General features: G+C 43.2%; 1 protein-coding gene across 10 annotated transcripts in view; it reads left to right on the top strand.

Moving 5' to 3' along the window:
• Positions 1-21,589, top strand: part of BEND5 (BEN domain containing 5) — a 1,203,882-nt gene that overhangs the window by 1,083,672 nt on the left and 98,621 nt on the right. The window contains exons 12-13 of one of the 10 annotated variants that reach the window (XR_010303081.1): positions 17,094-17,221; positions 18,177-18,221. The exons of 7 other annotated variants lie outside the window; for them this stretch is intronic. Coding sequence is in view for 2 of the 3 variants with exons in the window: in XM_064147559.1 (XP_064003629.1) it covers positions 17,094-17,152 (59 nt within the window). In the remaining variant the exon portion in view is untranslated. Of the gene's footprint in view, positions 1-4,164; positions 4,218-17,093; positions 17,746-18,176; positions 18,222-21,589 lie in introns of those variants that run through there. 2 more of the 10 variants (XM_064147559.1, XM_064147561.1) reach the window with 2 other exon arrangements.

Here is a 21,589-nt window from a genome sequence, read left to right on the forward strand (position 1 = left end):
TATGTTCACACTGTGTGGGACTGAGTGAGAAGCATGGAGCAAGGAAAGCAATTCTTAATCATTTGGAGGTTTCTGGTGTGGCTTCTTCACTGAAAGTGAAGTCTGGAGGGAGGAGGAATGTATTAAGGTGACTTATCTGGCTTTTTGAGGCATTTGGAATCCAAGTGTTTTAAGAGCACATATCTTAGTTTCACCTTTAATTCTCCTCCTCACTTAGTCTCATTGTACCAACAACTGTTTATTTGTCTTTCTTATTTATCAGGGACAGATTTTTGCAGTGAGGAGTGGGAAGAGTCCCTGTACCAATGAGATCATTGTTCCCTTGCATATGCTTTCCTTCGTGACTTGTAGGTCGTGCTGGCTTAGTTGCCTCTTCCACAAAGTTGGTGTGGGTTTTTTGTTGATTTTTTTGTGTGTGTGTCCCGTTTCAGAGGTTGTGGGGTCTAATATCTTTGTCTATTTGCTTGGCTTGGCTGACAGAGCTGCATCATTGTCGGTTTGTTCACTGTGACCACCAGTGACTGGCACACCACAAAAACGCCCCAGATCACAGACATCCTTCTTGCTGGTGATTTATGGAAAACTGAAGCAGCAGCTTGATTCCTACAGTTACAGTTTCACCCAGTCAAACGAAAAAGGAGAAGCTGTTTTTGACTGGGCTGGTAGACAGCAAGCAGGGAAGACTCTTTACTCATGTACTATGGTCCACTGGTGGTTTGCTCTGGTATGTTTTATTATTTCCTTTTCAGTAGAAGGATTCTGTCAAGAGTGCTGCTTTTGACAGCTCTTCCTTATGTGTGCAGTTTCCTAGTTAGAGAAGAAATGGAGCTGCTTGAAGCAGTCTCTAGGCTGGTCTGTTCTTACACAGCAGTGGTCAGACATGAACATCCTACCCTGGCAGGGGAGAAGTACCAAAAGTAAAACAACTGCAAAATGTTCCATTTTAGCCTGGACAGCTCTTCCAAGCTGTTTGCAAGTCAGTGGTTAATTAATTCTCAGAATTAATTAATGCTTAGAATTTTTAATGGACCTGAACCAGGGCACAGCCAGCCAGTTCATATTGGCCTCCAAGGACAGGTGTGCTTCTATTCACTGTCTAGCTACATGTGGGCAGCAAGTGAAGCAAATACAGTGAGCCCAAAACTGTGAGCTCATAAGGCAAATATTCAGGAAATCTGCCTTCAAATACATTTCTTAGGATTTTATGCAGCCTACGCTGATGCTGTTGGGTTGTGAGGGTTTAGGGGTTTTTTGTTTGTAATAGAAACTGGATCAGGAAGGCTAGAACTGTAGAAAACTTCTGGTGTTAGGTTAAGAAATACAGACCTGAGACACAGCTTCATATTCAGGGGACCCACAGCCTTGACCAGAAACAACAAAGCAAATAACACCCAACATTTGGAAGTTAGCCCTGCTGGCTTCATGTGGAGACCAAAACAAACAAGGATCAGCAGGCTCCACAAAAATATTAATTTAGCCTAATGTAATTCCTGGTGACAGGTGAGAAAACTCAGGTAGCTGAATAGTCTTTGGTTTGGACTAGTGGTATGTAAGTCTGCTTTGTTGCAGCTTTTGTGACAAATAAGATCAAGATTCCATCCTGTTTAGTTGTTCAAGGATTTATCTGGCAGCCTGTTCCAGTGCTCTCTCACCCTCACAGGGAAAAAAATCCTCCTTATTTTCACATGAAACTTCCTATGTCTCAGCATCCACCCATTGCCCTTTGTCCTGTCATCGGGCATCACTGAGCAGAGCCTGGCTCCAGCCTCCTGGCACTCACCTTTACATATTTCCAGCCACTGATGTGGTGACCTCTCAGTCTTCTCTTCTCCAAGCTAAAGAGTCCCAGCTCGCTCAGGCTCTCCTCAAAAGAGAGATGTTCCATTCATTTTGTCATCTTTGTGGCTCTATTCTGGACTCTCCAAGCAGTTCTATGTCCTTCTTGAACTGGGAGGCCCAGAACTGGACAGAATACTGCAGATGTGGCCTCAGCAGGGCAGAGTAGAGGGGCAGGAGAACCTCTCTCGACCTACTAACCACAGCCACTTTAATACACTCCAGAATGGCACTGGCCATCCTGGCCACAAGAGCACACTGCTGGCTCAAGGTCAACCTCCTATCCACTAGGACCCTCAAATCCTTTTCCCCTTTGCTGCCTTCCAACAGGTCAGTCCCTAACCTATACTGATCCCTGGGGTTGTTCTTTCCCAGGGGCAAGACTCTACACTTGTCCTTGTTGAATTTCATTCAGTTTCTTCCTGATAAATGACTACTTTACGTGGATGAAGTTAGGGGACAGGCTTTCAGTCCAACAGGTGCTATTTGAATTCTGACATTGTCAGTGTGACAGTAACTTCTTTTAATAAGAACTAAAACAGAAAAAAAAGGAAGGAATCATTACAGGTGAAAATATGTTCTAAATTACTCCAGTTAGTATGACTGAATGTCTTCTCCTAAATGCAGTACTTTAAAGAATCAGATTGTAAAGGATTATACCTGGTGTAGAGAAACAAATTTGCCCCTGAGGCTGCAGTTTTTAAATGAAATCCAGGAATGACAGATATTCCATCAGCCTGTGCAGGGGCATATGTGCTGGGATAACCTCATCCTGCCAAGTGCTGAACTTCTGGCCTCTTCTAAAAAGAGTGAATGTGGTTGCATGAATACCTCAGGCCTCGGTTAGCAATGTATCAGTAATGGCTACTGATGGAGTGTCTCTTATATTTTCATCCTGCAAAGAAGACTGCATCAGGTGTAACTTCCTGAGTGTCCTTTTACACTTTCCTTCAGAAGTATGTGTGTGCCTGGTAGGCCTCTGTCCAACTGATATGTACCTGGTGCATGGGAAACATGAGGGATGTATTCTATAAGCCTGGCTCTGCAGAGCCCTGCATGATGCACAGGTGCTGTAGGTAACACTGGGTGGACAATATTTTGAAGGCATAATAAGGATGGTAGGCTTGTCAGTTAGTTGCCTGGAAGTGGACAGAGAAATATTTAAAACCCTCCTCACATGTGCACATGTTTGGTGGTAACTGATTAAAAAAACAGCACAGCAACAGTTTGCCCAGTGCTAGGTGAAGAAGCTTTACAATGAGCTGACATGCTTCCATTAAATACCTTGTTTTACTAGTCATTTACAGGGCTTATGACACAAGGCATGTACAGTGCTCTGCAGCATTCATCACCAGCAGCTCAGCTGCTGAGCTGTCTAGATACACAGCAGCCTCACAGCTGGGCAGGGAACAAAGGATAAAAGGCGAGGAGGAAGGATGAATCCCCCTCTGTCAAACCGAGCACTGCTCTGGTAGCACACCCAAAATTGCTTCCCACTAGAGCCTGCTCATCAGCAGCTCTCACAGCCTGACCTGAGAATGGTCGGGAAAGGAGTCTCCCATCAACAGTTTCAAAAGCTGTTGGGTTCATTTTTAGAGTGTTTGAACTGGAATCTCTGCTGCACAGCAGGCAGCCCTCAAGAGAGCATAAAAGGTTTTACTTTTCAAAAAACTAGCCACGAGGTATGTGTACAGAAATCATGGAGACCAGGCAAGAACTGGTCTGATTTTAGCTTGGTAGCTGTAGGGGGGAGCCTAATCATCATGCTGAGACCATTTTCCTTGTGTCCAGGGCTTTTTTTTGTGTGTATTTTAATTCTTAATTTCCTCCAGGTGGGGAAGGCCCTCACCCACATATGAGCATTTTGTTATCTATGTCTATGGCTTGACTCAGTGAAATAATTTCTAAGTGGAACTGGAGACTGGAACCCTGGACTAAGGGTGTGGTGGAACAGTTTTTTGTGCAGTTTTTCTAGGCACATCACTTCACCTCTTTGATTTAATGAATTTAATGCTACTTCTTTTCTTAAAAAAAACAAACCAAAAAACCAAGCAAATAGAAAACATTTTGGAAGCCACAGCTGAAGGCCACAAAAGAAAGAGACATGGCTAACACTATCTCAAGGTAGTTCTTTTCATATTGCAAGCAGCTGAGAAACCATCTCAGTCCTTCAAAACAGTACAGCTGAGCCAACTTTTGAAGATACAACTTGAGAGTTCCATTCCACTGGTTGTGTCAAATTGGAAGTTTCACATGCCTTAAACAGGGTACAGCTGAACTCTCAGCCCTCTTTATGGTCCTTAAAAAATTGTATTTATGTGGCTACAGCCACAGAATGGAAGCTTAAATTAACTACAGTCTCCTCAGGTACATAACACAAGCTCCCATCTTGGACTCTTGTCACAGCTAGGATCACTGTGTTCCCTGTTATTCTCAGCTTCAAGCAGAATTGCAGCTTGACTGGGGACTTGAGAAGTTAAATCCCCTGGAAGAAATAGTCATTTGCTTATATCCAGATTCCTTTTAAAGAGTACTTGGATCTCAGTAAATGCCTGTCCTGAGGAAAAGAAATCTGTATGCAAAATACAATTTCAGTAAAAGCATCTATAACTTTTAGAGCTTCACAGACCTGTCAGTCCTCTAAGGCAAATGCACTTGGTTATTTTGGGCTATTTTACATTTCCTATCTTTTTTTTTAATTTCCTTTTGGCAGCTGCCTGTCCTGATTCCAATAGTTCTGTTAGTGATACCCTTAAAAGAAGATCCTCATGAGCCAGATTATGGCCCCTGTGGGTTCATTCCCACCCAGTAAAGGGAACATAAACAGAAAAAGCCAATGAGGCATGACAGTCTGTGCTGATAAAACGCAGGGAGCTGTGCAAAGGTTATCCAGTGTGGCTTATCTTTGAGCTTGAGTTAGAGCTTGTTCCAACATGATTGTGAAGTAAACCAAACACATACTCAGGAAAAGACATCCAGAGGTCTACATCTTCAGCCTGTTTTTTGCTAAGCTGCTACAAATGAGCTCCTTTCTGTCTTGATCCTGATTCTGTAGGTTTTCCTAAGAGTGATCTCCTTGCACATCATTTCTCCAGTATTTGGTTATTTCTCAATAACATATTTTGGTCTGTCTTTGAGGAAACAAACCAAAAACGTCTTTCAGCTCCCCAGTCTGTGTGAAAGTGTCAAGGTTTACAGCCACAATTTCAAATGCTCTTAATATTTCTGGAAGCATAGAGTTAAATTATACAGTTGTAAAGTTACTTTATAGTGATAATGCTGTCAAGCATCAATATCTCTGCCCCAGGGCACCATGGAAACTCAGTTAATGATATAAGAAGCTGGGTTTTTTTCAGGGTTGCAGCTGTTGGCTCATACCCAGAAGGAATCTATGTTTGTTCATATCGTGTACATGCAGGGGAACCTGCTCAAAGAAAATTAAGAAAGAGTGTTTAATGAGGTGCAGTGGAATGAAAGTGCATGCCTCTTTCTCTCACAGAGTTCAATAGAGTGGACAGTGCTGTAGAAAAATACTTATTTTAATGTAAGAGAGAGTGTGTTTGTGGGGGAGAGTCTAAGTCTGTATGTAGATTTCTTTCTCTAGCTACCTGTGGTAGTGACTTCATCAATCTGTGTAGACACTGTCTGGGAGTAGCAGTAAAGAAATGGAAATTAAGGCAAGTGACTACCATCAACTTAGGGATATCTATAATTTTTGTAATGGATTTCTTAGCATCTATATCCCAGAGTGCTTTGATAGCCTCAGATGAAAGGTGCTATTAAAGTGCAAAGTGTTATTACAAAGGTGGTTTTTTGCTTTTAAAGAGATTTGGGGGTTTTGTTGTGGTTTGTTTTTTTAGTGTAGAATGTCAGTCTTGAAAGGCATCTTCAAAGTATTTCCTGGGGATTTAACCATATGATTTCAGTTACCTTTTGGCTAGGAGCTAGGTATCAAATACCATACATGTGAGTGGGGAAATGGTCTTACAGTTAACTGCTGCTGTAAGATCAGTCTTGAGTAACTGGTTCATTTCTCGGTGCGCCCAGGTGCTCTGCATGCTGCCTGTTCAGTAAGCATTCACATTGCTTTCTGGAGAGAAGGAGAGAGAGCAGGTCAGCTTCACAGCTCACTGTCCTAAGCAGAAGTGAAAGGGAGTTTGTAAGCTGATGATCATAGTCTTGAAGGGAATGAAGCATCAGAGGTACAGAAAGCATACCTGTCCTATCTGATTTTAAGGCACAAGTTAAACTGAGCACTGTGATTTGTTCCATACTTGTGTTGTCTTGAGCATTGCAAAAGAGGACTCTGCAAAAAGTGTAGATCAATGTCTGTCTTGTGCACACAGCTTTTTTTCCCAGAGATACTATGGTGTAGGGAAGAGTAGAGATGATGGTTGTAGGACCAGGATGTAAGCAAAGTGCATATGCAGACCCATAGAAATGTTCTCAAGTCAGTTTCAGACATAAATGCAGGAGCCTGTCTTCTTTGAAGAGCAGAAAGCTGTGTGGCCAAAGTAGGGAATTCACACAGACCGACTCAAGAGCTGTCAATATTGTGGCTGTTTGACCTAGATTTCTAGCTCAGACATTTGAAAAAGGGTGGAACAAAGAAACTGAGAAGTGGAAGAGTATTGGAGTCTCTGAGTGGAGAGGTGAACATTCCAGGCATAAGCCATAAAATGGCAACAGTGGATAAGTTAATATAATTTCAGTGGAGCATCAAAAGCTTTATGTCTGGAAGCACAGCTTGTATCTGCCCCTTGCTGCTCCTGCACTGCTATCTTCCCCCACCACTGTTTTGGCTGCTGTTTTGCTGCTTTGCTGCCACTTGACCCCTTCCCTGTCTTCCTTAAAGTTATTTTATTTAGTAGTTTATTCTTCTTATACTATTACATATAAACTGTACAAAAATACAATTTCATTTTTTTTCTCCAACTTTCTAAAATTCTGAGTTGTAGTGAATTTAATTTAGTGGGGAAAGGATCTGCTCTAACCCAGCACAAATATTTACAGCCTTGCTCAGGAATAAGGAACTTGGAGACAGTGGGAACATAAATGTTTTACAGAGGCACATGTGCAAATGTCATTCGTGCTTCCCATCAACTGTCTTCAACTCACTGGTGGCAGCAAATGTGCTCTTTGGCCTAAGTAGGGCTGAATCCAGTGACATGGGAAGACTGGTCCTTATAAGCCAGCCAACACAAGGAAACACAACTCTAAAACTGACCTTCTGTCCAATGCATCCTTTGGGATCTCTGCTGAGACATTGCAAGCTAACTGGTGCCAAGCTGTCACTGAGGTTTTACTGATTGGAATCCTCACCAGAGCTTTGCATTCAAGCTATCAATGACTTATGGTTGCTCTCAGGCCAGCTAAATCAGTGGCCTACAAGCACAGAACTCTCTAATTCAAAGATGTTTTGACGGTGGTATAAAACAAAATCATACAACTTGCCAGTTAATAAATCTGGTACATATTTTCCATTAGCATTTCTTTTGCACACAGAAGAAAATAAATTAGACTAAGTACAAGTGATGCCTTTGCTGAATGGTTGGAAGGAGAAGTTGATTGCAGAGTTGTGGCTAATGTAAACAAGGTGGGAAAGCTGCTCGCTCCAGGCGCTCCCGTCCCTCTTGGATCTGGCTTCCAAGGCTTTCAATGCCTCTCTTAGGATCTGCCATTTCTATAAACCTGCATTTTCCCATTATCTTATAAGCAACTTAGAGCAAACTAAGAATATAGAACTGATAGTCTTGGGTGCTCAGAACACCATACAAATGCTGTTAGATGCATGGGTAAAATAATTCTTTGGTAAATGTTAAGTTCCTATTAGTGACACTTGCTAAACTTAAGTGCAAAGGAAAGGGCAAGGCTAATCTGAAAGGCAATGGAGACCAGGGCTTAAAAGATATTAACAATTTACTGGAAATGTCTGAGGGGAGTGGTTAATATGAGTAAAGAGCAATGTCTGTTGCTCTTTAGCAATGTGGATTGAAGATTTAGATTGGGAGAGAGCTTTGGCCAACACTGTGCTTAGGAGCTTTCCCAGATGTCAATGGGAATGAAGAGAAAAAAGCCATGCAGAATGAGACATTTCAGAAGATGCAATAAACAGAAAAATCACAGTGTCTCTCTGAGAGGGTTTTGCTTGTCTTTTGTGGTGGTGTTTGCGTGTCTCTGTGTTTGTCATCTTTTCCCTCTCTCTGTGTCTGTTCTCTTTTGGCTGAACCTTCTCCCCTGTGCCTGCTTGTCTTCTGTCTGTATCCTCTCCATATTGTTTGCAATCATTACCCCTGTCCCATACCTTTCTGTCATCTCATCTGATTTTTTTGGGGTGGTGTTTCATTAATCAGACACACTTAGCCTCTGTGTTTTGTTCACTTCATGCTTTTTTACCTAAACCTTTCTTTTTAATTTCTTTTTTTTTTTCTGTTATATTTTGCCATCTAAAGCCTCATCAGGGCTTACTGATGATGATAGGGAATTCTAGGCTGGGAGCAGAAGTTAATTTTTAACTACTACTTCTTTAGTCCCTGATACCAACATCCTTAAAGGAAATCAGAGTTGTTTCTTCAGAAAATCCAGCAATGGAATTAGTGTCTTTCTGTCTGTGTGTCTTTCTCAGATCCTTGACCCATTGCAATTGGGCTTGACAGTGATAAAGGCCCCAGAGATATTACATCCCTATGAGTTTCATGAAAAATGACTGGCTAAATGAGTAGAGAGACCAAAACTAAGCTCTCCAGTTGTATCTCTATTGTTAGAAACTAGAGGAGGACAGTGGACACGAAAGTCTCAGGAAACAGATACCACATCTCTTTTCCTTGCTGGGCATGTCAGTGATGAGTAGAGACATCACTTCACTTTCCTTTTCTCATCAAAATTTTACCCCTAGCATTTTCACAAACATTAACAAAGTATACTTCATGGCATCCTGAAAAACAGACTGCATCTCCTCCAAGGCACTGTTGAAAGAGACCAGATACCTGTCGAGTACAGTTCACCAGTGAGGAGAATACCCATTTAAGACAAGACCAATACACAGTCACCCCAAGCCAGCAGCCTTTCTTTTCACCCAGAGGTGAAGTTTTTGTCCAGGGTTCAGATCAACAGAGTCTGAAACTAAAGATAATTTGCAACTTTGATCTAGTGTTCCAAAACCTTTGTATTTTCATAAGAGCAGGATGGATCTGATTCTCCCATGTCTCATCTCTGAACAGAATAACAGCCAAATCAGCTCAGATCCAAACCAGCCCTCTGCTGTGTCTTGTCTCAGAGACCATAAACAGATGACAGAGAAGAATATAATAATAGGATAAGAGCATAACAATACTTCCCCTGAATATTCTCCCAGCTTCCAGCAATTAGTGGTTTGTGGCTCCTGGAGCCAGAGATGTTGATTAAGTCTGTAGTAACACTCAGTGGATTTGTCTTCCATGAACTCGTATACATTTTTAGCACCCACAACATTCCTTGCTAGGAATTTCCACAGCTTAATAATACCTTGTTTGTTTTAAGCCTGCCACCTGCAACCTTTATTTTGTGATTCCTAATTGTTTTACAGGAAGCAGCACTGATGCCTATCTGCTTTCCCTGTGTCACTCATATCTGCAGCCTTTTTTCTTATTCAAAGTATTTTAGCCTTCTTATTCACTGTTTGACTCTTTACCTCTACACCATTAGCAGAAAAATATTACCAGATCAGAATCATTCCTTCATTTCTAGTATTGTCAGATCATCTTGCTAGGTATATACAACTCTATGAGTTGCCAAGCAATGGAGAATCAACTTCAGTGACTCTAATGGTAGAGTCTGTGTTTGCTGTGTATTATGATTTGTACTTGTGCTCAGGATAAATCCTGCCCTGGTCACACAAGCAGATGTAATCATCATGTGCTCATTTCCTCATGGGCTTAACAGTCTGTATGTGTTCTCCTCTCCTCTCCTCTTTTTTTTCTCCAAACTTAAGAGGGATTCAAGGGTTGTTGACAGCATTTCTGTTCAGCATAGGATGGAGTTTTGGTCATCTTGGCTACAAGAATTTAGGAACGAGCTCCTGCTAGAGGAATACATGGGTTCTGAAAATGCTTGCTGTCATTATGATTGGTGTGCATTTCTCTCCCTCAGCAAACCAACTTCTGAGCAACATGCTTCCACAGTCAGATTATTTCCATGATTCAGCCAGGTCAGTTATTTCTTTTCCTAAAACTAAGTGGTTGTGCTAGGTTAGAGTGGATCCCTCCCCCCGTAGAGTAAATTCACTGCAACATGGATTTTGGAAAGTCAGGAAAAATGAAATCGTGTTTCCTATAAACTACATATAATAGTATAAGGAGAATAAACTACTACAGAATATAGTAACCTTAAAGAGGATGGAGATGGGGATGAGGTCAAGCAGTGGCAAAGCAGCTAAGAGCAACCAAAACAGCAGCAGAGGATGATAGCAGTGGGAGCAGCAGAAGCAGCAATGGGAAGGTACAAGCTGTGCTTCCAGACATAAAGCTCTTGATACTCCAATGAAATTATATTAATCTACCCATTGTAGTCATTTCATGGCCTACCCCTGGAATATTCATCTTTCCACTCAGAGCTTCCACTTCAAAGTTTCTCTGTTCCAGTTTGGGTTTTTTCTATGTCTGAGCTAGAAATCCAGCTCGAACGGCCACAGTGATCCTTATTAAACCAGCAACTGTTATCTGGTGCCACAAATGACTAAATGACAGGTAGAAATTCTTCCATCTTTTCCTCATCCTCAAGGCCCTCAAGAAATCCAGCATTTAGGTTAACTACTCAAGATCTCTCGCACAGAAAAGAGGGATACGCGGGCGAGTGGAGCGTTAAGTGCAGCAAAAGCTTGCAGGCATTTGGCTGGAGCAGTGTTCAAGGACTTGTATGAAGTGAAATCTCTTTCTACCATACTAATACACATACAATCTCAAACTTCCTTTCAATAAATTCTGTTCAGATAGAATGGTTTAATAACAATATGAAATGGCTCAGAGGATCTGGTTACCTTCCTGGTGCTGGCTTTCTGAAGAGGCAGCTGCACTGCTAACACTCCCACGTGGTGAAGCCAGAACTGCATGGTTCTGCCAGCCCAAGGGGAGATAGTCCATGATACTTCAGTTCCATTGCTCCTGCCTTTTCGTCTTGGAGTTTCTGTAGATTTCTTTGAGGTCTAGTAAGTGACTGGTTCTGTCGGCAGAATATAACTTCAGGCTCCTTGTCTGCTATTGTGTAGCAGTAATACCTCTCCTTGAGAAGATGCCCATAACTGTGCCTGTTAGCAATTTCACAATCCCATATTCTTGATGTAATACTGTGAAGATTTGAGACTAAGATATTTCTGAGCCAACAGGGTTATCGTCCTGGTGTCCCTTCTTCCTTACTTAATGATTCCTCTTTGCACCACATCCCTCATATGTCTGCCAAGTAGAATTTGTTGCATTGACTTTCTTTCCAAAGCCTGCCCAGAAGGACAGCTTTCCTTCAACCAGGACGCAGAAAGGGCCTGTGTCTTCAGAACCATCAATATTTTTCTTGAGATGATAAATGAACTGCCAATAAACTGAGGCAGCTGCCAGATCCATCTGAGAAACAGACCTTCAGACCCAATTTATGCGTGCTTGGTTTATTTATGTGTCTGGAAAGTTTTGAGACACAAATAGAGGGCTAGCCACTCTGAGGCAGCCTCTGAGAATTAGGAGGTATAGATAGATAAGTGAGAGCTTATGGGCTGCTTCATACATATTAGCTATTTCTATGTGCTAACCTCCCTCAAACAAGAAAATTGTTTGAGCTTCATCACAGGGAACATCACAGCAAGGAAACTAAACTCAGAGACTGAAATTCTCATACTTGAGCTTGATTCTGCCCTTCTGATGCTTCTTACCTATATTTCAGGGATTTGCACAGTCTCTGAAATTTTTGCTATCAAGATTTTTCTAAGGAGACATGAGGCATGTGTTTGGTGGGATGGAACCAGTGTATGTGCTTCAAGGAGTCAGGTGTGTAGAGATACCAATGTCATTTTGAGCCAGCTGATATAGTTGGAAAAAAATCAGCCAGTCTTTGCATTTAGGAGCCTTTGGCTGGGCAGCAGGTGTGTGTTTCGCATGTCACAGGATCACAGATGTCAGGGGTTGGAAGAGACCTGAAGAGATCATTGAGTCCACCCCCCCTGCCAGAGAAGGATCATACAATCTAGCTCAGGTCACAGAGGAATGCATTTAGACAGGCCTTGAAAGTCTCCAGAGAAGGAAACTCCACAGCCTCTCTGGGGAGCCTGTTCCAGTGCTCTGTGACACTTTGTATAGGGTTAACAAGACACACTTAAAGTAAAGGTAAAACCTCTGTGTTGAGGTGGAATCTCTTGTGATGCAGCTTCCATCCATTGTTCCTTGTCTTATCTCAGAGAGCAAGCGAGCAGAGCCTATCCCCTCCCTCCTGGCCCCCAGCCCTCAGATATTTATAAACATTTATTAAATCTCCTCTCAGTCTTCTCTTTCCCAGACTAAAAAGCCTCAGGTCCCTCAGCCTCTCCTCATCAAGCAGTGCTCCAGTCCCCTAATCATCCTTGCAGCCCTCCACTGGACCTTTTCCAGCAGATCCTGTCCCTCTTAAACTGGGAAGCCCAAAACTGAACATGGTACTCAAGAGTAGAGTGGGAGGAGAACCTCCCTCAATCTGCTGGACACACTCTTCTTACACTCCAGGATCCCATTGGCCCTCTTGCACATATATTCACCCCATGAGTCCTAATGCTATATTTTGGGGGTCCAATAGGAAAGATTTCTTAGAGGTTTTAAGCTTGGGCAAGGTTTACAAAAATAGGCAGCTGAGCAAAGAAAGGGACTCGACTAATGCCTCTGCTGGGGGAAAGGCTGGAGCGAGTTTAAATGTTACTATACACCAGAGGGTCTGCATGGAGGAGCTTCTGTAAATTCCTCCAGCACAGGAAAAAAATCAGCTGGCATACAATCCATGCTGCTGGAGAAACCAGGAGTAGAGCTTGGGTCTTGTGAGGTATGCTGTTGGTGGGACAGATGCTTTGGATTTCAAAACAGGCCTGGCATGATGCAGAGCTGGTATGACTCAGGAGCCCAAGCTCCAGCTCTTTGCTGATGGGGAGGGACCCAAACTAGTACAAGGCAGTAAAAACAGTGAGGATGAGCACTTAAAGTGTCAGTTCTTAGGAGGAGAATGGAGGCCCGGCAGCCTGGGGGTTCTTTTCACCTCCATGTAGCTATTTCTCAGTGCTCGGCTGGGCCTCAGGATGCTATTTCCCCCTCCTCACATTGCCTGCCTGCCTGGGTCAGCACCAAGCAGCACAACTCAGCTTGCCTGTAGTTCAAGTGCCCTCTTCTGGCACGAAGTGTTTCATTCCTCAGTGGCAGCCGGGTTGAAGAGGGGAGGATGTTTTTCTGATGGCTGCTGAAATCAAGAACAAAGCAGGGGTTTGCTGCTTCCTTCGCTTCCTCTCTACTTCCCAGAATATCTTGGTATGCAATAGTGGTGAAAGAAGGAGCTTTCCTGTTGTATCAGCCTGGCTAGGTCAAAGCTGGGTTTTGTGACAGTATTATGATGAGATTTTGCTTGCATCTGAGGTCATTCAATAAAGAAACCTTTATTCTTCCCCCCCCCCCCCCCCCCCCCCCCCTTCTTTCCCTTGCCTTATCTTTAGGTGATGCAAATCTGTAGCTACCTTGATTTATTCCAGCTGAGAATGTGCTGGCCTTTTCCTGCTTATGTTTTCTGCTCTCTATTGTATAAATCATCTCTTGCCTATTCTTGACCTGTTGATGTCAATAGTTTTCACTGTGAATCCCAATGGAATCTAGAGTTGACCTCTATTGATTACCAGGGAGCGTTTGATGATGAAATGTGGTGAAAGACGTACATGTAGCTGCTGCCAGAGAGGTGCCCACACTAAGCACTCACTTGGAAAAGGAAAGTTTTATACACTTGTTAATGTGAATTCAAGGTTAGCAGTACACAGCACAGCGAATGCATCTGTCTGCAGAGGGATTTAAAATCAGGCTTTAATAAGAAAAAGGAATTTTCTGCACTGCTTTATTGCATCAGTTACCATCAGAGGCCTTCATGTGTGCTTTGGATTTTTCTCTATATATTTAAGGAACATTTCAACCCATAATTGATTATAGCTTAATTTGTGTTACAAAGTAGGGAACAGCAGGTCAGGACATTTATGCTATGAGATGAGACTGAGCTTGACTACCATTTAGATCCTTTATAGAAGAAGGGTAGTGGTTTTTTTCCCTTGGTAACAAGCAGTGTCTCAGCTATTGAGTATAACCCTGTATTAGTAGTTCTGTACTTTCTGCAGGCTCTCTGAATGCAAATCCCTAATACACAAGCTGGATTGGCATAGACCAGTTTAGGAAGCACACATATAATCTGTATCACCCTCCGCTGGGTTTTGGGGGACTAAAAGGAGCTGGAGTCAGATCTGCCAGGTTTTGCATAGTGCTGAGCTGGAGGTGAAAATCCAGCTTCTTGCTTCAAGGTGAAAAGGACATAGATTCTAGCTGTTTTGGTCTGCCTGAGGATTTCCTGCAGTGGTCCCTGCTCTGTTACATGCACTTCGAAACTGTGATGTTGATATTGCTTTTTCTGGTCGCTTTGCTATTAGTTAACTGAGGTCTCAGGACTGAATTTATTTTTTATGTGGCTTCTGATGATATGATTTTACTTGAACCCGTGCCTGTGTTTCATTTTGCATTCAGTCCTGGCTGCTTAGATGGTATTTATGTGAGATGGTCCGTGGTAAAGCACAGACCCTTTCCTTGCTGCCACGCCAAACCCAGGAGCACAGGGACAGACAACATCATGTGCCAAGAACTGAGTCAAACTAAATGTTTCCAAGCCAATACAAGTTGAGATATTAGTTAACATGAGCAGGCATTGTTGAAGATAATAGACAATACTCAAAATTTAACTTATGATTTCAAAGCTATTACCCCAAATATCAAAAAAGGCTAAAGTGAACACAGTCTTCTAATATTTCACTTTAAGGCTGCTGCTTTGCATAGGAAAATATGTATGTGTGAATGCATGCATACATTAGATATGCATATATACTAGGACATTTCTTCCTTTCTCTCTTAAGTACATTCTCAGGCTTCATGCAGGAAATTAATTATGACAGAGAAAGAAACACACAGGCCCCTGTAAGGAGGAGCCACAAGCTACCACTGCAGTGAACAAAGATGCCCCTCTATCAGGCCTCCACAGACAGCCTTGCAACTGGAGCAGCCCAGAGTAATAGTGCTGAGAAGTTGGTATGATAACAAGGCAAAGCAAAGTATAGCCTAACAGGATGACAGCATAAGGCACCAAAAATAGGTGGCTTTTGTGTGACTATAATAGCACCACCTGCTTTCAGAACGTTAGTCATCTCGTAAATGTGTCCATTCCAGCGAATATCCTTGGGGGAGCTGACACAGAAATCCATAGAAACAAGGCACGGAATCTGAGCAGAGAAAAGGGAGAAGAGCAGGGACTTGCCAGGCTGAAAGGAGCTTGCTGGCAGGGGAAGAGGAGCAGCCTGGAATTGTGTGCACGCGTGTGTGGGTGCGTATGGAGTAGCAGAGAAGTATGTCTGCTTCTGGAAGAGAAGAATTGGTTTCCTTCTCATCAAACATCAGCCCCTGCTGCTTTTGATTTTCCTCTAGCAGGGCCAATCTAGGCACTCAGCAATGATAAACAACCCAGTATTACAAGGTGACATGCACAGCAACACAATAGTGTGGAGGGAAAGAGAAGAACCCAAAGGGACAGAGCTTCTGTGCAATTTATTTGTTTCCCAAGTGTGCTGTGCAGCTCAGGCAGTTTGGGAACCCAGTCCCACTGGCTCTTGCTGGTGGGGTTCTAGGGGAGCCCAACAAACCTCAAACCCTGCTAGCATAAACAATTCCCCCCAAAGGCTCTACTTTTCCTGATGAGACTTGTTTGCAGTGACCTTGATAGGATGTTCCACCTCTGTTGATGAAGGGCATGTAGGGACCTTGTGCATGATCTGGAGCTACGGGGTAGCTCTGTGGGTCAGGATACCTGCATTTCACTGCCAGCCCTCTCGCTGATTCCTCACCTGGCCTCGGATGAGTGGCGCAGTCTTCCTCCCTGCATTTCCCGGCTAGCAGGCTTTCAACTTTGCAATCACAACAGGGTTTTTTTAACATTGCATTTGTGTGCTATTTCCTGGATTTTTGTCAAAGCAAACTGAGAGCAGAAGCGTTGTTGTGCTGACACACACAGTACATCAGCAGGGCTGAGCCTTCAGCTTCATCGAGCAGAATGCTGCTGCTTGGGTTAACAGAATAGCAAGTTGTCGTTCTCTGTTGGACCAACATAAGGCAAGAAAAACAGTACATTTTGCCAGAGGGTTTCCTGGCCATTTACTGACAACTAGGGATGTTAAGTCTTGATGATTCAAATTCTGTTTGTAGCTCCAAAAAGAGCATACAGACTCGGTGCCCGTCCTTTCCTCTCCCAGCCCTCTCTTGGATGGAAATGCAGGACAGCAGAAATGGCATTGTCTAGACAATGACACAGGGCTAGGACACAGTCTGGTGAGATAAAAAGAGAATGGAACAGGCATACAGAGCAAAGTGATTTGCCTAAATCTGCACAACCAGAGCTCCTGACTCCTTCACTCTCCCTCCTGTGGCTTCTCCTTAGGAGATGAAGTTGATTGATTGAAATTGCCCTTTTTACTGATTACCATTTTAATAATCTAACCAGTAATGTCAGAAATCCTGTGTGAGGGGCATTTGGGGGTTTTGTTTTGGTTTTTTTTTTTTTTTCCTTGCAATCTGCTTGTTACTTGCATTTCTCTCAGGTGGGCACCAAAACTGGACTAGTTGGATTCTCTTTTTATTTACATCTGGGGTTGTATTCTTCTTATGCAGGTACAGCATAGTGTTACTGCTGCAGCTGCATTATACGATGAGAATATTCTTGCTAGAAGTAAGTTAAAATTAAACCCAAAAATCACTCCACATTCCCCTTCTCAACACCCCCCCTACATCCTCCACACCACTCCACCCCTAGGAAAAAAAAAAAATCAATCTTCAAAACTAAATCTTCATCTCATGGGTCTCAGGGAAAATGCCTTTGTGTATCTGTGCATGCTTCATCTCCTTGGCAATTGTCATCTTGTGTAACATTCCTGGTTTCTGAGTGTGGGATGGAAACTACCAACTGTCTTTTGCCTTGACGTTTCTGTCTCCTCACAGCCCCCTTTGCCTGTTCTCAGTTGCTTCTCATGCCACATCTGACTGGTCTTCAGTGCTGATAGGGAGTTTCTGCTTAGAGTAGTGGATGTACTTAACTGACCACCCAGTTCCTTCCAGCTTTTAAATAGGTGAGTAATAACCCAGCTTCACGCCCCAGAGTTGAGATTCTTGACAGGTTTTCCCACATGCTGTCAGCTTGCAAATAAATAATACCTGCAAGAAAAAAGGGACTAAAATCATGTCTGCCCTTTTGTGCTGAAAACCAAATGGATCAGTGGCTGGAATGCAAGAAGAAAGGATATTCCTATTCCCCACTCGTTTGGCTGACAGCGTAATCACTCAGAGTAATAAATCTTCATTGGGAACTTGGATGAAAATGGAGGAAGAATGAGAATGTTCTCAGAGAAGAAACAGGGAGGGGGCTTATGTCTCTTCTGTGTAGAACATGAGCCCCAGAGGGAGAGCAAAAGGACTACAGAAACCCTCTGCTGCTGTGTCCAAAATGGCCCTCAGTGGACACATCTGTTTCTAGCAGCTTGTCCCTGGTCATTCCCACAATCTTGACCTGTGCCCTCTGTTCCCCACAGCCCCAGGCCGTGTGGGGGCCCTACAATGGCCTTAATATGCACCTGAGTAGCATGCAGGGGCCCAAATAAGGACCAGGAATAAATTGTAAAGTTCTAGAGTAGCTGGTTACCTGGCGTGCTCATTCTTTAACCCTTCAGGAACCAGTGCTTTCTCATAGCTCATGGGCAAACAAGGACACAAAAAACCACTACAGAGCTGAAACATTTTATTTCCCCTCCCGGGCCTGCCAGCTAACCCTGTCAGGAGCTAGAAAACTACAGTGGATGCATCAATGGAAAATGATCTTAGGAGGGAGAGTGTTTGAGGAAGGCAGTGCAGAGATCTAATCACCTCCCCAGCTCCCTGGAAGAGCTGAGCTGTTGCATGGGGACAGGGCAGCTGAGTTCCACACTTCAGAAACTGTTGCAGGGCAAATGGATGGAGATTATGAAGACCAGCTCCTGGTGGGAGTCTGTCTCCACACTATCTGGCTGCCATGTGTCTGCACCTTTGCAGATGCCATTGTTTCTGCCCACCCTCTGGTTGCTGTATTATCTTAGTTGGCTTTGCAATGTGCCTGGGGAGTTTGAAGAAGGAGGCTGCAAAGGCTTGCCCTCTCCAAGAGCTTCTCACCTGGGACTCATCCAGCTCTTGATCTACTTCGGTGCGTGGATCTGCGTGTTTAGCTCTAAGAGTCAGGTGAGCTGATTGCATCTTCTTTTATTCCAGGTAGTGGGAAGATTGAGCTGGATTGAAAATAAGGTTACCTGGATGAGTTGCATGAAGCAAGCATCACATAGAATATGTTTTGTTTGTTCTTCACAGATGATGTGTGGAGAGCTGGGTTAAGTCAAAAGAGAGTGAGCAGAGCAGGGCATCAAGCTTGCTGCCACTCTAAAGGAGAGTTAGACCATTCACAGCAGGAATGATGAAGAATTGGCTGTACTTTAGGGCTGTTGGGCATCTTGGATATAAGTTTGCTGAAGTAAATTGGCTAATTTCCTGCAGCATCAGCCTGCCATGTTTCTACTGAAAGTGACACCAAAGATGGAATCTGTCTCACAGTCACCTCTGTAGCCCTTGGATCAACAAAGCCCACTGAGCAAAAGCAGAGAAGCAGGCACAGTGGTTAGTTAGCACTGCTTTTATTCCTTTCTGTAGCAAGCAGTCTTTCTCCCTGCTTGCTACTTTCCTGGGAATAAAAATCAAGCATTGTCCCATCTGCTGCGAGACCTCCTGACTGCATATAGTCATGGGTGAGACCAGCCCAAGTCTGCTTGCTTCCTTGGCCTTTCACTGCACCACACATATTTCTCTGCTCCTTGATCCTCTCACTGCTAAATGCTTTTCTAGCACCTCTGGATCGCTGGTGAGCAGTGCACTCCCAGCCTCAGCAGAAAAAGATGGTATGGCTTTGGCTATGAAGAAATGGGAAAAGAGGGTCTGTTTCAGAGTTGAGTGGTGCAGAGTTTATATTCTGACTCTCAGGCCATGAAATCGATCTTCTAGGTGAATTTGTGGTCTCTCAAATTCATTTTGGGAATGACATGCACCTCAAATGGAACTGGCTAGAGCTCTTGACGTCAGTAAATGCTTTCTTCCCTTCAAAAGAACACAGCTTGGATTTCATCTTGTTTTTACACCTTCACTTCTCCTTGTAAGGCTCATTGTCACCAACGGGTCTGGTGTCATCCAACTGCAGCAGTGAGACCAACACTCTGTGCTACAGAAATTCCCAGAGCACAACACTTGGCAGCTGCCAAACCTTTCTGCTGGCACCTGCTCAAGGCAAGAGAGAGAGAAATATCACTTTGTCTGCTTCCCTTCATTGCTGCCCACCAGGAAACCAGTGTAGACAGCACTTTGTTCCTCTCCTTGAGAGGTGTGCAGGTTAGATGAGCAGGGCAGACACCTTGAGGTTCTTTTTCCTTTTCAATCACCCCTTTGTCCCGTCTCACTTTTTTTCCAAGCAATTGCTGCTGTCCCACATCACCACCCTATAGAAGACTGGCACAGAACAGCATTTTGCTGTGCTTTTCTCCTGCTGCTAACTGCCCGAGTCCTTCCTCTAAATGGCATGAGTCTAATTATTTGAGTTATGAAAGCTAGTGATGGGTAAACAATGACAGAATGAGGCAGCTCTGAGGAAAATCAGACATTTCTGATGGCTGTGGGGGCAACCTTCCTCTCACCAGCTTCCTCTACTCAGCTTCATTCCCTTTGACTCATGGCTGGCTGCAGTCTCCTTGTCTTCCCTTTTAAATGGAGATGCAACAAATGTACTCCTCTGTAGCAGAAATTCTGCAAGTTGAGAATGTCAGCCTGTGCCTCTCACTTTTCTTGCTGGCTCAGCTCTGAGCAGTGGAGCAGCCAGTTTGAATGACAAGAGGATGCACTCTTAAGTTCATATATTACAAGATAGGGGAGAGGGAGAGAGAAAGAGTGAGTCTAGTGCTTGTAACAGCATTGTAATGAACTATATAACCTGGCTGAAGCACAGAGAAGGTGCAGTGAAAGTGTTGTGCTGATTCTTGTTTGTTTGGAGCTCTCTGTGACCTTTCTCTGAAACTGCCAACAGGCTGAGCATGTTTGTATGTGTCCCGTGTTGCTTTGGTGGGCATTGTGCTGGCTTGGCAACCTGACGTGGGCACACAGTGTGAGCACAGTTCTCTGCCAGCAAGGTCGTTCTTTCCCCAGCTCTCCATCAAGCAGCAGAAGCAGGAGCAGGATTGTTCCCAGGCTGCAAAGCTGGTCATGATGACTTCCCCTTCAACCTTGTTGTAGTAAATTCCCCAAGTGACCTGAGAAAGTCATTAAATATGCTTAGCCATAAGCCTGTTAGGTCTCTCTTCACGTTCCCCTGATGCTCATCTCACGTTCTCCTCTGGTCTGCAAGCTAAAGATTGTTTCCAAGATCTGCCTCTAGTATATCTACTTGTCTTGGATGTTGTCAAGTTTTTGACATCCTTGGGTTCTGGCAGCAAGAAGTTCTACATATCACCAGAATATAGGTGAAGCAAGTCCTCCATACAAAGTCAAGATTCAACTACTCTATAGCAATGTTATACACTTTGGCAAAGCTTCTGCTTGACTGAACAGATACAGATCTGAATTAAACTGGGAGATGTGTAATTGCATCATCACAGAATAGCTTAAAAATACCTAGATATAATATAAGGAAATATTGTATTATATTTATTTAGAATTGCATTATGGAAAAGAGCTTTCCCTCCTAGGGAAAGTGTTAGAGATGGTATAGAAATGGGAAATACACATTCTTTTCCAGGCAGCTGGTGTGCAGAAGAAAATTCAGGCAGTGAAACTACCCAAACTTGCCATATCCCACTAGGACAAAGTGCACAAAGGCATAACAAATGGAATTATGATTTAACAGTTAAGAGTGAATCAGGTAAAAATGTTTTTCTTATTGGTGCTATTTTCAGCACAAATCAGAATACATGGAGGTTAATTACATTCCAAACTAAGTGTTCTTTAGGGATGGGCCAGTTTATTAAGAGAGGCTGGAGTTGTTAAAGATGGACTTTCATGCATTGAAGCAGTTCGTATGAGGCTGAAGACTTGGCTGTCTGACCTCAGGCAACACTATGTACTTTGATAAAACTCTTAGTGGTAATAAAGTTTTACCAAACAGTACTAAAGATGAAGCAAACTGGGAGACATAAGGCAAAGGAAACTCTGAAGTATTTACACAATTTTTTGCAATGAGAGCACCCACAAATTCCTGATTGAGACTGCATCTTTTATAGCCGCTATGTATATGTTAGTTTAGTATCTAAATATTAATTACAGTGATGACTCAAAGATTAGGAATCTGCAAAGAACACAGCAATGTAAAATACAGAACAGCTTACAAGAACATAAAAGACAACTTTTTTTTTTTTCAAATTAATTTTTCTTCAAACTTGCTC

This window comes from Pogoniulus pusillus, chromosome 8 (genome assembly GCF_015220805.1).
Source record: "Pogoniulus pusillus isolate bPogPus1 chromosome 8, bPogPus1.pri, whole genome shotgun sequence".
Taxonomy (NCBI): Eukaryota; Metazoa; Chordata; class Aves; order Piciformes; family Lybiidae; genus Pogoniulus; species Pogoniulus pusillus.